Genomic DNA, 17414 nt, shown 5'->3' on the forward strand with positions numbered 1-17414 from the left:
AGGAAGAGAGAGAGAGGACGGTGACCGTGAGAGGAGAGGAAAAAAAAATGAAAAGGAAGAAAATAACGCTGAGCTATAATACGCGGAGGGTAAAGGATTGTGCGCCGTGCGACCGCGGTCGTCTCGCAGTCGTCGTTGTCGCCGCCGCCGCCGCCGGCAGATGGCAGGAGTGCACGGGGACCGCTCGCGCCGGAGATATCGTCGTTGCCGCGCCGCCGCCGCGCGTCGTCTCGTCGGTGGGCCACCGGTATCCGCCGAGCGCCGTTCGCTCGCCAGTCGTCACTGATTGTACGCGCGGTGTCGACACGCGTGTGCTGCTCGTCGTCGTCGCCGGTTGTCGTCGTCGTCGTCATCGTGGTCGCTGTCGTGTGGTGTTTGTGTCTCGCCGTCGTCGCGTCTGCTAATCACATTGTCCGACGCCGCCGCCGTCTTATACGCGAAAATAATAATAATATTACTACCATATAATATTTGTTCATTATTATTATCAAATAATTACCGTCGTCATTTACCTATAATATTGTCGTCGTCGGTCGTTATTATTTTATCATTATCGTTTTATTATAAAATCATTTTTTCATTCGCGATACGCGTCGATTTTTGTGCGTCCGAAATACCACCCTAAAACAGTGTCGTATACCCGTACAGAAAAACAAGTGCGGAAACATTTTTACGATAAAAGTTTTTTTTAGGGTATTTTTCGAGAACAAAATTTTTATCTCCACTTAAAACATTCCGAATAGTATTTTTTTTTTTACATTTTTTTTCTATCTCCCGCGATCCGGGTAGACAATCTCTTGACCTGTCACACCAGCGGTTTTCCTACTACAGCTGTACATTTGAGTGTGTTCGCAAAGGTGAGTTTTTATTATTATGACATGCACATTTTTATCTTCCTGCTACCTGATATACACATTTTCGACCTTTAAAATTGTATCGATGAGTAAATCTGTTTTTTTCATATTCCATGTAAAAAAAAATTTTCCCAAAAAAATACATTTTCCAACTTAGTGAATATAAGAAAAGTCAATTAAATACCAATTAAATAGTGTCCGATTATTTGACTATACTAACTATATAAATAAATAAAAATACGTAATAATTACGTTTAAAAATATTTTAATCCCTTATTATTTTCAATCTTACAAAAGTACAATATTTAATCAAATATATTATTTTGTAGCAGTTTAAATCTTCTTATTATTATAAATAATTTGCGTAGGAATTCTAAATTTTAAAATATAATGGTTAAATAACAATTTTTGTCTGAAATATTATAATCCTCTGTAGAAATTACAATAACTGAGTCAGTTGTTTCAATGTGAAAAATAATTAAAATTTCAAAAGAATTGTTTTTTTTTTTCTAGTAATAAAATAATTATTATTACTATTTGGATTAATAACGTATCTAAACTAAAAAAAAATAACTTTAATAGTTTTAAGCATTATAAAATAACAATATTTTATATATATTTCATTCTGATAAAATTATTTAGTTAAAACAACACTAAGTATTTATCAAACAACCTATTTTATTTATATATATTATATACGCTTATAAAAATATTTTTATTTAAATTTTTAAAATAAAATCTTCAGTTAAATAAAATAATGGTATTCTATATCACTATGATTTTTTTTTTTTTTTTGTACTTATAATGTTAACGAAGGTATTAGTAAATTGTTTAATGTATAATATAATTTCGGATTACTATATTTTTAATTTTAGTTATTATTTGACCGAATTTTAATATTATATAACTGATACGTTTAACAGAAATAATAATTATACTATATGTATTTACATCATCACCGTGTTAAAACATTTAATTGTAAATCGTAAAAACAACGATTTTTTTGAATTTATATGAAAATCTACTACTATCTATAACAATAAAAACGGTTAAACATTTTTTAATTTTATTAAATTTAGTCTTGTATATCAATATATTTTTCATGGTCAATATAAAAATTTTTAATTTCGATTGACTGAAAATATACACCTTCTACGAAAAATAAACAATAATAAAAACATTATGTCTATTGTTTGACGTCAGGTGTTTTGTTTTAACGCTTATAATATTTTGATAGCCTACTTATTGAATTTCAAAGCTTCGAAACAAAAATATAAATACAAAAAATATTCCCAACAATAAACCCGATCATAGAATAATTAAAAACTATAAAACTTTAGGGATAAGCCGCTTATTAGTGTTATCGGCATCACCCATATATTCGACGTGCGTGCGTCAGACGGCTGACTGTTAATATGCTTTGATAATATTCATTTTGGAATTTATTGCAAAAAAAAAATTGGTTTCTACCTTAAACTGATTGCCCGCATATAATACTATAATGATAAACACGTTCAATATACTGTAATTAAACATGATCAGAATAAATGTCAATTAACATTATTAATAAAATTGTCAATTCATTTTTTTATATGTAAATATTTATAGATACAATATATTTTGACAGCCATAATTAAACGACAATAATAATTACCAAAGTAGAATAACAATTATATTAATTGGGCATAGAAAACGCAATAAAAATGTGTTTAATCACACTGAGTATAGAAATTACAAATTTGGTAATTAAATAAGTATATTTAATAATATTATTATTTTTAACTATTCGATTTTAGAAAATATGTAGATAGATATGTTAATTATGGCTTGTTCATTGTTAAAATGTTCATTACGAATTACGAGTGATCCATACTTTTTTTTGATGATAATCAACCAAGTACATAATTTGTTGAATATGATGATTATTTTTAGACTCCTAATGTCAAGATGATTTTCAAAAAAGTTTAAATGACTAATACAAATATATATTTGAAATATAAGACATGTGTTTTCACCAATTTATATACTATACATTATTTATAGTTAGGTAAACATATTTCCTTGATTTTACTAATCATTGTATTGTACTTGAAATTATTTCGAATTATTTTTCACCATAGTATGTATTAATCGATTGTATGAATTCCGGATTATTTTAAACAACAATAATGTGTATATAAAGGAGAAAAATAATAATAAAATAGTTTTGCTAGGCGTTTTGTATATGCAATCTAAGTGCTCACATGCCTTTAACTTAATTAAAAACCGTAATGTCAATTTTAGACCTATCTGATATAATATTATAAATATAATAAACTATTTGTGTGTTTCAGATGATTGGCCAGATAACATTCAAATTATTTACGTGTTAAGCGCTGTTAATAACGGCCGTTTGTACGATAATTATTGTGTTTTTCACGGTAATTATGCGTAATACGTGATATGGATGTCCAGGCTATGCAGTCTATGGATTGGCTCTTTAAAAAGGAACGTATCTATCTACTGGCTCAATTTTGGCAACAGGTAAAATACTAAAACAAAAGATAAAGAAACCAATATGTTTTCAACACTAAGTGCACGTTACATTGTTAAAACTATCGAGGGTTAAATGGAAGAGGAAAAAAGAGTAAAAAAGAAAACCGTTGGCACAGAAACATCAGCAGACGTTACATCCCAGTTGTATGTGGTTTGCCGGCCGCCAGGATAGGGAGGGCAAAGGGGCAGGGCCAAACGGCTCTTTAACGCACGGCTAAACGTTATAAAATCGTTCACGCTTTATTGTTATTCAATATATTTACGACAGACATCCAAAACCCCAATAAATTCGGTGTTCAGCGATATCACCATTATATATCAGTAAAACATCAAATTATAACCAATTTCCACCTGGGGAATACAATACATTTCTATTATCTCGAACTCTTTATGTATTTTTAAAGTTTTATAAAATTTTGTAATTATTGAAATCTTTTTTATAAATAAATATAATATATAAATACTATATGTTTATATAATGCATTATATATAGTAGCTGAAATCCAAAAAAACTGACATTTTTAGAATTTATTTTGGATTTTTGCATTTTTAAACATTTTTATGTAAATTTATAAAAAAGTTTAATACTCAAGTATATAATAATATAATAAACAAAAATTTACCGAAATTATTTCCTATTGTACATAACATTTTTATGCTGTGTAAAAATATGTCATTGATTAACTATTGAATCCAATGATATATTGGTACTATTTAGGACAATTTCACGATTTCTGTTTCAAACCTACGCACGGGTTTAAACGCCTCTCTATAACTTAAAAATTTAACGTATATAATATATAGGTATCCAAAACACGTCTAATAACATATTTTATTACAACGACGACCGTTTAGTGTTATTTGACTTAAATATATTAAATAGAGAGGATCATTGCACGTCTAAAATTATGACGGTCGCCACAAGAAGCAAGATAGGGCATCGGGTGTCGATTAACGGTTGCAGCGTGGTCCGAAATAGAATTTTACTTAAACGCCATACAGCAGCCGTCGGCGGGGGAGATTTAGAGCGCATTACGATAATATGTATAATTAACAGGGTGACGTCTGAAAAAAATATTCATTAAATATATTTATTGTGTCCGTATCGCTTTACGCACGTATCGCCTCGTAAAAATCTTATTTATATCTATCGTATTTTTTTTCGATTTTTTAATAATTTTCAGTGGCGCTTTATTTTATATCATATACGAGATATAAATACACCTCTATCCGTTCACGGTCTTTGCCTAGTGACAGTAGTGAATTTTATAATAATAATATGTCTCTTTCTATGTGCGCATGTTTGCGTGTGTTTATAATGTTTGTGTACGTATGTTCGAACGTATAAATTATTAGTTTACAGAATTATTTGGCAACGTCTCACAATTGACAGCGTGTTTTAATTTTAGAATTTTAGCTCATTAAATAAATACAAGCACATACATACATACACATTATATACAATAAAATATATTATGATTATATTGTTCTAAATTAAAAAAAAAATATATTATACTTTAAAATTGTGAACCATTTATGAGATCGGGGTGGAATAAACCCGCAGCGGTATCTGTTCGGGCGGCGTTTCGGGGCGCCGGCACAAAGGTCGGGCGATAGATGGTAGCACAGGCGGTACACGTGCGTCGGTGGTTGAACAGCTACCCGCTATAAAATATGTACCGTCGTTGTTTTGTCGTTGTCATCGTATTTCGTGAGGATTCATCGTAGTAATACCTCAAATACCTATATTATAAATAAAATTGCACCTATGACGAAGACGGAAATCATTTTTATAACGAAAATCAAATCCGGTCGTCCTCGATTCGGCCGTAAATGGATAGGGTGGATAATAAGTACCTTCACCAACTAGGCGGGACTAGATGATGTAATACTATTGCGACGTGTCAATTCAATCGGAAGTTATATAGTTTTGGGTATACGCGACCGTGGATACCCTCTGTTGTAGCAATAATATAGGAATGGCGGTGTCCGTCTAAGTTTAGAAAAACGCGTGTCTCCTACGCTCGTTAGCAGCAACGACTTTCGGTAGCGGCGGTGTCAAAAACATTCGATTTTTCTTTAATGACGCCTATTCCCTCCCGACCGATTGGCGGAGTGTGTAGCAATGTGTATAATGCGCGTGTGAGTGACACAACGAAGAGACGAGCAGCGAAAAGTAAAGGAAAAAAAATGTCGAAAATTTATGATTTTCTTGGCATCCGACTCGACACGGACGACACACGGGTTCATCGGTGACACTGTCGCGTGGACTTTTTTCTCAATAGATCGAAAATACATGTGTGTGTGTGTGTGTATGCGTTGGACAGACTTAAAGCACATATTAATAAACTCCCACCGTTATAATACGGGCAACTGTATATGACGACCACGATGACAGCCGTACTGAAATAGCACCGGGATCCACCTCCACCCACCTCCCCCACACTTGCTACACCGTTCCAAGTACCACCGCCGAAACCACCCCCGCTCGTCGACCGGTCCGAGCGTATAACTCTTCCTGCCGCCGTCCCGCCGACGAAGACCACGACGATGTGCGGGTGAAGAGGTGTCGTCAAACTAATGGCGTACACAGATTAAACACGTTTTAATGCGGTTTTTAATAATCGGTTTGTTTAGAGTGACACATCCGATCTATGCGGCGGCGGATCCCTTTTGAAAACGATCCAAAACGGCTATTTCGGTATATACGACCATCACCGCCGTATATTATAATATTATCGTCGGTCGTCTCAACTATTATACTACCGATGCGGCGGCGGTGGTGATGGCGTAGACGACGGTCATCTGTGTTTTTATTATTATTTCGTATATCTTACGCATATATATGTATATATATATATTATGTACGAGTATATACACATAACATTTATTGCGATGGCGTCTACAAAATAACGTTATACAGTTGTACACTTGTATGTATTATTAATTATTACCATACACATCAATACGTCGTATTATTATTATCTGATATAATAACGATAGTATGTTATTGCATATGTTTGGCTGAAAAAATTTCATCGGATATGTTTTTTGGGACTTTTGTCATCCATTATTTTTGTCTCCCGAAGGGGGGTTAGTGAACCCGAACAAAAACCGGTTCCGCCGTCATTGATAAATCGGGTTACCTGACAATTGATTAATTTCGAATAAGCCACACCACAGCCGCCATTGGTATTTGCAATCACGACTTAAAAGATCTTTCACGCCCGGAACGTCCCTCTCCGCCATCCTTCTCGCTAGCGGTCTTATAATCTAAATTTAATATAATGAATAATAATAATAATTTAATAATATGTATTTCGTTTTATATTATAATTCTTTACATGAAATCACGCACTAAACACATTTTTTGAAAATTCTGTTTCCACAAAGATTCTTATTTTTTTAGCTATATGGAAACTACTTTAATCAATATAATATGAATATATATACGCATAAACGTGATTAAAGGGATCAGGGGATAGTATATGTGTAATCTTCATCCATCCTCGGTGATTCTTTTTTTTTACACGTTAATAATTGGATTACTCGGTAGAGGATATCTTATAATAAAATCTTTTTCCCCCAAGACTTTCTCCGGGGCCAATTTCGGGCCCTGTCATTTGGATAACAAACGACGTACCAAGAAATTTGCCTCTTCTTTTCCCATTTTTTTATCCTTACCACCGTGGCGGCTCTACACGCCGATTCTAATTATACGGCTGGCAGAGCACCGAGAAAAGAAAAGCTTTTTTCGAATACTTTTCTTGTTTTTCCCTCCCAACACACATCGTTTTCCCATAACTAATTATGTATATACAGTACTGGTGTTCGACATGATTTTTAGTGTGGTATTTTCATGTCATTTAAACTTGCAGTCATTTTTTTTTTTTGATAAGCAATCGTTCACAACAATTTTTATTTGACACATAAATTATATCACACTATATTCAACATTATGAAATTATAAGGTTTATTACTTTTCATTAATTTTTATCAATTATTGATTTATATACCTATATGTATATTTTTTTTATTATTATTCTGAACCTAATTTCGAGATATATATTTTAAATGAATAATAATATCGATATTTGTATCATTTAAATTAGGTACTATAAATGCAATATATGATTTGTATACCTATACGTTTTAAAATATGATTTTATCATATTTTATATTTTATAGCTGAATTACGTTATGCAAAAAAATCATATTTTTCTATCAATTGATATTTTTTTAGATCTCGTATTTCAAAAAAAAAAAAATAATTTTAATTTTCTTAGATGATAATATTATATAGTATATATATATATATATATATATATATAGTACCTATAGGTACTATATGCATGTACATGATATGATAATGACACAGTATCATTATCGATAATGCACAAACTACGCGTATATTTCAATAGGCACTGATTAAACAAATAATTCAATACGTAATAAATTGCATATTACAAGTTGCTTACTGAGATATATTTTCAAACGGATTTCCACTCTGTGTTTTGTCCATGATTCGTGTAATAAGGTATGAGGAACGACGTATTCAAAATAACGAGAAAATTATTATTTGTGCGAATAAATAATGCGACGTTTACGAAGAATTCAGTGTAAACAGAAATCACTTATTCGAATTATTTTTCGTTTTTTTTTTAACGTTGAATGATTTTATTAACATGCTCTGGATATGAAATCCGATATCCTCGTGTCAACGTGTCGGATTGTACGTAAACAAACACAATATAAATGTTCGGTTTTATTTTTTATGTATATGCGCGAAACAAAAAATAAAAATCCGACCCTTTTCGGATGTATATATGCACTTCCGCCCCCGTCTTGTTGTTCTTGTGTGATTTGCATACGTGCCTGTGTCAAACATTTTTCTCCCCCTGCCACGCGTAATGTGTTCTTTCGCAATTATTATTTTCCTCCCCCTCAGCTCACGCGGTATATGCACATAATGAGTCATTCTTGTTGTCCATTTTGTCTTCAATTCGCCGATAACGATCTGATCGATACCAGCAACAGCAGCTACACCGCACTACACCGTAACGCAGCAAAATGCTTCTAGAAAAAATTAACATAAATAAAACCATAAAAATTTACAAGTATACGTATACAATAATACATGTATAATATATTATTTCAAGTCATTAAAATAAAAACTTCTTAGTTCTTATGAAATATGTTGCTTATAGAATAACATAATATTTTATAATTTAGAATCGGTATATATACTTTATATATATCTACGTAAGAACAATAATAATATAATAAACTATTTCAAAAACCATATTTATAAGTATATACGTACATTATATTACATAATTAGTATACATAGCGTGTATATATTATACTCTAAAAAACGTGATGTAGACATATAGTTTATTATACTGAAATCAAAAGTTTTGTAATTCCAACGACATATTAACTGTAATCTCACGATTCGTGGCTATATTATTGAGATGTGTTATTAGACACGTTCATATATGTATATGTATTTATTTGTTATTTTTTTTCCTTAGTCTACTTTTGAGATAAAGCCGACAGTTTACAGACGCGAGTAAGTAGGCGTAAAAAAAGTGTGTTATAGAAAATCTGCAACTCTTATGAGAATCGATCTATATAGTTTTTACCTTTATAGGCGGCGTTCTTTCATCGTTATCGATGTATACGCAGAAAAACAAGATAACATTGTACATGCATAAAAGCGCCTTGTACCGCCTTAATTACTAGGAAACCACGAGGACTAAAACACACACACACATACACACACACACACACACACACACACACACACACACACATACATGTATTATAGAAAGTTTTTTTCTTGATTATTAAATCAAATAATAATTAAATATTTCATCAACACCTTTTTAACACAATAAACCCGCATCGTATTTATTATTTAATTAATCGTAAAAAAAGGTCAACGGTTTTATATGTAAATATGTTTATATATACAGTATAATAGGTGTCGTCTGATCAACAATGGGACATCGGAAATCCAGGGGAGGAATAGGTTAGACTGTAGTCACCGCGTTGAATGTGCGCATACAGAGAGAGAGAGAGAGAGAATAGTATATAAACACATAAATAATATAAATGAGCATAATGGAACAAAAAAAAGTACCAGCTAAGAAAATAATAATAACACAAAGCGATTTATGTTTATAAGAATAAAGTCTCAATTCGTCAGTGTCAAGACCGTTTTTTCCTTTCTTTTTTAAAGCAGTCTCCTCCCACGAACGGGTTTTCTTCTGTTTGATCCGATTTATCACCTATACATACAGCACACGCATACATGTATACAAACACATGCACACACACACACACACATACACATGGCTATATTATTGTTGTCATTTTTTCAAAACGATATGGCCCATTCACTGGTAAACGCACGCGTGTGTGCGTGTCAGTGTAATATGTAAATGGACAGAAAAACAACGAGAGCCCGTGGGTATTTTTTTTCTAGTGCGACCGGGGATGGTGAGTAGGTGTGTGGATGGGGGGGAACCCACGCGTTAGAAACAAAAGGGTCCGGACTTGCCCTGCGGAAGTCAAACGCGCGCCGCCGACGTCGACACTCGATGGTTGCTCGGATGTAAAATAATAATTAGAAAATAAATATACCTTGCGTATATGTATAATATGTGTGTGTTTCATTATATATGCATCTATATAAGTAATATATTTAATAAACTGAATAAATAATATTATTCCGATAGTATTTAATATGTTTTTCTGAACGAATTTGACAATATTCTATACATATACTGTATAAATTACAAGAAAATAGTGACCGCCACCGCCGTATTCGCAGGTGTTTTATTGAATATAATTAATTAATATACACATAATGGATATATATAGATACGTATCAACCATATGGGTTATAATGCGAGGGGAAAAATCCAATGAGCTCTCCATATACGTCAAAACTCAATATACATAATGCGTCGCAGAGTACGAATGTTTAATAATATGTTTCAATTTAAAAATTCGGCAACAAGGTAAAATGTGTTCCGTTTTTTTTTCGCCGTATACATAGGTAGGAACCTCGATAAAATGAATATTTTTTATTTAGGTATATATTATTAAAACCCCGACTAAACAGAAAATACCGGTTTTTTCGTTGTTTTTTTACAACGTTAATGAATATTAAGTATAGATATGGAAATGAAAAATAGTGGGTTGACTTTTTTATTTATTGTGTAGAGATATTTTTTTGAAGGGTGTTTGTCTTGTATGTAGCGAAAAAAACCACCCTCCTCTGTGTGGTATGTATATTGTGTAACTATATGTATACTTTTGGTTTTGGCGTGAAAACACAGGTTATATACGGTTTATTTTTTCTACATATTATACGCACTTCGAAAGGGGATAAACCAGGATTTTTATCACGCGCACCCTAATGACTGGTAATGGAGCTAATATGTTTGAACGAATTCCGCGCAATTGGGGGAAGTTGTTTAGCTATTGTCGAGAAGTACCAAAATTCTTGTAAACTTTGATGCAGCATTTATATAGCATTCATATTAACGTGCTTGTTAGTTGTTATACATACGATAGATTAACTTATCGAAAACAAGTATAGTGTAGGACGTAGGTAAATGAATATAATACCTTCTTGCATATAATTTTTTTTTTAAATATTATTTATATACTGTATCTGTATTTATAAAGGGTTTATCAATACGTACAATGTTAGTACATATTTTTTTTTTAGAAATAATATTTTATAAATTACCTATTTGCATTATGTGTATATTATTCAATGTTGTTATCTTGTAAAACAGCCGCTGTAAAAATTATCGAGGGCCGGAAGCACTCTTATTAGCATATTACGACCCCGCAGCTATATTATGTACTCGTGGTGTTGGTATATTATACGCGTATAGGTTATGTATTAAATAATAGACCGAATACGAATAAATTTTTCCGTTCTTTTTGTCTTAAGTGTAGTTACGCCTAATTTGTCAAAACGAACATGCATATAATATATTGTATGTACGAATAGTTAGTTAACATTAACATCAGTGCATTATTATTTTTAATAAATGCGCGAACGGGAACAATGCGGGGAATTCAGAAAATGTTTTTTATGTTGCGATGCCGATGGATAGATCCGGTACGTTATAATTATTAATAATAACTTGTAACGTCGTACAAATAACTATCAAAATAATCAACAGTGAATTTTTAAAGAAATCTAATTAAAAAGAATAAAAATGTCGGAGTATAAATATATTCAAAAATATTAATAAGGTATAACATTATCTAGATATAAAAAAAAATAATAATAATAATAATTTTTATTATGTATAGGTACACGAAAAAACTAAACTCGACTTAAGTAGATAGTAGGAAATTATTATATATATATATAACGTAATAATTATGTACGGACAATAGACGGACTGACGGAATCGTTCGAGACAGACATCCGTCGTTGTCGAATCGATGAGAACTTAATAATAATAATGACGACGACGACGATGATGATGATGATAATGATGATGGTGATAATAACAACATAATATTATTCGGCGGCGTTGTCCGCTGTCGAGGAGCGGTCGCGAACATATTATTATTATTGCGAGGACGCCGCCGCCGGGCGATGGCACGGCCGGCGGTGTTAAGGAGAGGGCGGGTATACGATTTCTAGACGTCCAAATATCACGGCGCACACATCGTACTATTACATATTATATATATTATCGTACACCGAATACCGATTAAGGTATCTCTCTCTCTCTGTCTCTATAAATGATATAATATTATATATAGACACGCATATTATACTATATACTATAACGTATAGGTATGGGGGGGGGCACTGCAGTGTATGATATGTGTACATTATAAAGTCCGCCGCCGAGGCTTATATACAAATATATAGGTATGTAATGTGTATGGATAGGTATTATTATTATTATTACACATTATAGTTCACGATCGCGGCCGGTGATGCAGGCGGCAGAGGTGGTGGGCGTGACTGCGGGCGACTGTTGGAAAAGAGAAACGGAAAACGAAAAACGAAAAACGAAAAAAAAAAGAAAAAGACAATATAAAACCCGACAACAAAGACGACGGGATAGATAAATACGGAATGGAAACCGAACCCGACGCGTTTTTATACAGTGTGTACACCTATGTGTCTACCTACACATGGTATATATATATTATACGTCACATTGCGGCACATACGGGTTTTTATGCACAAACGTGCGTGCGTGCGACAGCAACAGCAGTCGTCGAATAATAATAATATTTTAATAATATATATATATAATATTATGTACTATATTATCGTGTTTATACACCTTACACGAGACGCGACTCTGCGCAAACAAACGGCGTCGGCGGTGGCGTCGCCGTGTATATATATATATATATATAGTGGCGAGCAGAAAAGAACGAGAAGAGAATAAAATAATAAAAAAAAAAGTAAAAGAAATAAAACGCCGTCGCCTCACACACGCACGCACGCACGCACGCACGACGATCTATCGATGGGGCCGGTCCAATGGCGCGTGATACGGTCCAATAGTTCCACCTACTTTAAGACACCTCCCACCGAGCTCTTTATATATATATATATATAAACACATAAACAGAAGGTCGATTTATTGTTATTTTTATTTATATATTGTTCGATATTTTCTTTTCGCCGCGCGCCGTTGTCCGTCGTCCTTATATCCGTACACGTATAATGTAATATACCCACACTATTGTGTATGCGTTATTCGGACGTCCCTCCGCGCACCGCGTACATGCGATCATGTTTATTATAATATATATATATATATATTATATACACGCTCGATTGATATATTATTACCCCGGCGGCGGGGGTATAGGTGGAGTCGATATTTTCGTAGCCATTTTCCAAACGCAGTTAATATATATATAACATATACCCGCTGCAGCACGTGATATATTTTATTGTTATAGTATGCGTATAATAAAATATTTCAGTGAACACTGCTGCAGGTAAATTATGTTTCATTTCATAATAATATATACCTAGGTAAACGCCACCGACTGGTAATAATTATATATACGTGCTGTAATGCCGCCCGTCAGCGGCGCGGTAAACATATAAGTCTGCAAGTCTAAACATGGGCAATTGCCCGGAGCTTTTTTTTAAAAGAAAAAGATGGAGGGTGATGAGATGTCTGTCATGTTATATTATTTTTAAATATTATATATAATTGTAGGCTATATAAATCGTAGGATGCAGGTATTGAGTATATATATATATATATAGTTAGACTATAGTACGTTTCGGTTATTTTATATGTAATATGATAAAACTGATAAAAATATATAGAAAATAAACATTTTGCTTTTTACTATGATATGATAAAAATGTCACTCATCACGCCTTTGCAACGCGTATAGACACCATATAATTTAAGCGTTACGATTTATTGTGTATATATATTATAACATATTAACATTATCATTATTAAACTTTAATAATGTACCTATTAGTATCATATCATACTCATATAATCTTTTATATTATGGGATAAAATATTTTTAAAAATTCAGTGGGTTTAACGTCTATATTTTAACGCGCTATAATATGGCAGGTAATATATATGTAGGTACTAATTTATTTATTATTATGGTCTAGGACTGTTATAAGTTTATATTGCCAGTTGTTACATAGTCTGCGTTATCATCAATCACATGATTTTAAAAGTAGCTATATTCTATTATTTTATACCGCTCAAAATAGAAAACATTAATAACTTAATTTTCGAGATTATAATCAAAGCAACTGTGATAAAATAACAAAAGTTAGATATTATTATACAATTATATCATAAAAAAACATCACTATTATATATGCAACTACACAGTAATAGGTATACGAATTTAATTTAAGAAATTTCATGTGAAATGGGCTCGACGAATCTCGCTCAAAAGCCCTAAATGATAGCTATACAGCTTTTTCAGAAAAAAATAGGCAATGATATAACATCATAACCTATTCCGCAGGTGGCATTCAAACAATATTGTTATACATAGAACAGCCTCAGTCAATATTATTATATATTATAGGTATTATAATTCGTACATGCATGCTATATATTATTATATGTAATAATGGCAGGAAATGGCATAAATATTGTCTTATTAAAATTGTTTTATTTTAATCATACAGTATGTAGGTATAATATGTGCGCGACCGGATTCGATCGATTCCGTGGCATAAGTGGATATAATAAAATGTAATAAACGACGAGGAAGTCGTCTAGCAAATTGACCCGCGAACCATCGTGTAGACCATTATTTTCAATCACGTTCAATACTTAGAACCACACTGTGTTTTGTATTATATTAGACATATATATATATATCACAATGCAGAAAGATTATATTACTATATATATTATTATTATTCTGAGTGGCCGTTATTACAATAGTATACGGCCGACATGTATTTATCCATCCATACGTATACATATATTATATATAAAGACCGGATACCAGTGATTTTCTTTGGACTTCTATTGCTGCATAGCTGAAGAATGAAATTTGAATAATGATTTATGTACTTATAATATAATACTATATGGTGTACTTATATATATAATATATTATACGCGTTATTGCTTACAATTTTTTTTTACTATTATCTTTTGACTTTTTCAGAGAGCTACTTTGGCGGAAAAAGAAGTGACTACCCTAAAGGAACAGTTGACCAACAATAAATCACAAGACACGAACGTCATGACCATGGCCACGCCTCTGAGCAATCATGTCGAATCCACTGAGGATCAAAATAAGACACCTGCCGAACTTGAGCTTTCAGCCAAAGAAAAAGAGGTAAACATTTTTGAGCGAAAAATACACAATAATACGATATTAGTAAACGGCTTGTTTCATTTTTCACGATAATAATTTATCTATTTATATTAAATATGCCTACGCAGTGTCATAATAATAAATATATGTATTAGGTACATATACGATGACAGTTTATTACTCTGAATTACGTGCGAGCGTTTATTGCGTTCAATAAAAAATATATATATATATATATATGATAATAACGTATACAATAGACGACTTCCGGCATTTGGCTCTCTTCGTGCCGTTTTTTTTTTTTTTTTTTAATAATAATAATATTCAAACACTTCTTATTCAAATATTTGCCTGCCACCGCCGTACCGGATGATGTGTCTTACATATTATAATCTCGTATTTTATCACCTTTCAAACACCTCCATTTTTATTATTATTATTTATAATTCTCTTTATTATATTATTATTATTTTTTAATGAATAAAGGTAACTCCCGGAAATTCCGTAGTAGCAGCCGTTCCGCCGTTATTATTATTATTATAATATATTATTCTTGAGTCCTATACATCACCATATTTAATATTATAAATGTACGATAAATAAAACATTATTTCCACGAAACAAAATACAACGAGCGTCTGTCTATACTCTATACATGACGACGGAATTTCAAACGCGAGTGTGTATTTGTGCGTATACACTTATGTGTGTCTTATATAATAAATATATAGACCAATGGCGCCATCGAATCGGAAACAAGGTGCTCGGTGGTCTTGCAGGAGGGGTATATAGTTATAGTATGATATGGTTATGTAGGAACAAGAGTTTGTGTGTGTGCATACGAACGGGGAAAAAGGTAATGGTATAAATTTTCCACTTCTATCACGCAATTTCCTTCCGTTTCACGTCCAATCACGCTATTACGTCGGACGCATAATAAGTCTTGTGTGGGTGTAATATACCAAGAACTTTGGGATTGATTTTATTACATCTGCATTTTCAACGTGTATATATAATATTGTGTTATATATTATAATTGTGTGTATATATTATATCGTCGTCGTTGCCGCCGCCGCCAGGGTCTGATATGATCGGGCGAGGCCCTTAAAAATCGAACCCGCTCGACCGGCACGACATGCACACATTGCAAACTATATTACAATATACGATCGTGGAACGTGTATATATATATATATATATATATGTGTGTGTGTGTGTGTATAGAGGTATATAATAAATAAGTATAGTAAAAAGACTATATATACATATATATTTACACACTCGCGTATAATATGTATAATAAACGCGTGGTGGCGGCGGCGGTGATGAGGTCACGGAAATGCGAAGGACCGAATTCGTAGACATAGCGAGCGCGGGGCAAAGTATATATCCCCCACCCACCCACCACCTACGCTGGAGGCTCTTGTGCGCTATTAATGGCCGCAGACACAACGCGCGCAATTTAGTGTTTTAATAGTGTGCATATATATATATGAAGGTATATTTTACATGTATATACTATATATATTGATATATATATATATATAATAGGTACATACCAACTGATCGTTTTATTACGTGAGTGCATTCTTCAGTCTTTTCATCGGTTGAAAACAGTGTGTACATATTATTATTATGTGATATATTAATGATATCATCCGCATAATAATACACTTCGGCAAATCATAACTATACAACTTATATATACGAATATCATATATAATATTATATAATATCTAACAACAGATAGCACGCTTATTCATATCACTCATATCTCTTAGATATAATCATATATATATTATATGTACATAAATATATATATATATGATATAGACAGGGTGTTGGAATATTCAATAATATAATACCATAATTACGTGGCCTTTGACGATTATTGTTTTCAGTCGCGATCGATATATATCTATACATACGTCTGAGTGCACGTCCCATTTAATGGCTGTATTATTATTTTTAACGGTGTTTATTGATTGACAACATTAAACTATTGTAAAGACACATTAAAGCTATATAATATCGACTAAAATTCAGCGTTATGCAGCATTATATTATTATTTATTATACACAATTGTTTGCGAATCGAAGAGTGAAAACGGGACGCCGAGCGGAGCCTTTTCAGTCAATGTTTAAATGTTGTGCGTTTGTTTTTTAAGTGTTTAAACGCTCAAAGGG

The 17414-nt window shown here is 32.5% G+C and overlaps 1 protein-coding gene across 3 annotated transcripts in view; it reads left to right on the plus strand.

Annotated features, from left to right (window-relative positions):
• Window positions 1-266: 266 nt before the first annotated feature.
• Window positions 267-17414, plus strand: part of LOC113552151 (homeobox protein cut) — a 35154-nt gene continuing 18006 nt past the window's right edge. For all 3 annotated transcript variants that reach the window (XM_026954870.1, XM_026954879.1, XM_026954889.1), the window contains exons 1-3: window positions 267-857; window positions 3188-3377; window positions 15075-15248. In XM_026954870.1, the coding sequence (XP_026810671.1) occupies window positions 3297-3377; window positions 15075-15248 (255 nt within the window). In that variant the 5' untranslated portion in view covers window positions 267-857; window positions 3188-3296. The remainder of the gene's footprint in view (window positions 858-3187; window positions 3378-15074; window positions 15249-17414) is intronic.

Source organism: Rhopalosiphum maidis, chromosome 1, assembly GCF_003676215.2.
Source record: "Rhopalosiphum maidis isolate BTI-1 chromosome 1, ASM367621v3, whole genome shotgun sequence".
NCBI classification, from domain to species: Eukaryota; Metazoa; Arthropoda; class Insecta; order Hemiptera; family Aphididae; genus Rhopalosiphum; species Rhopalosiphum maidis.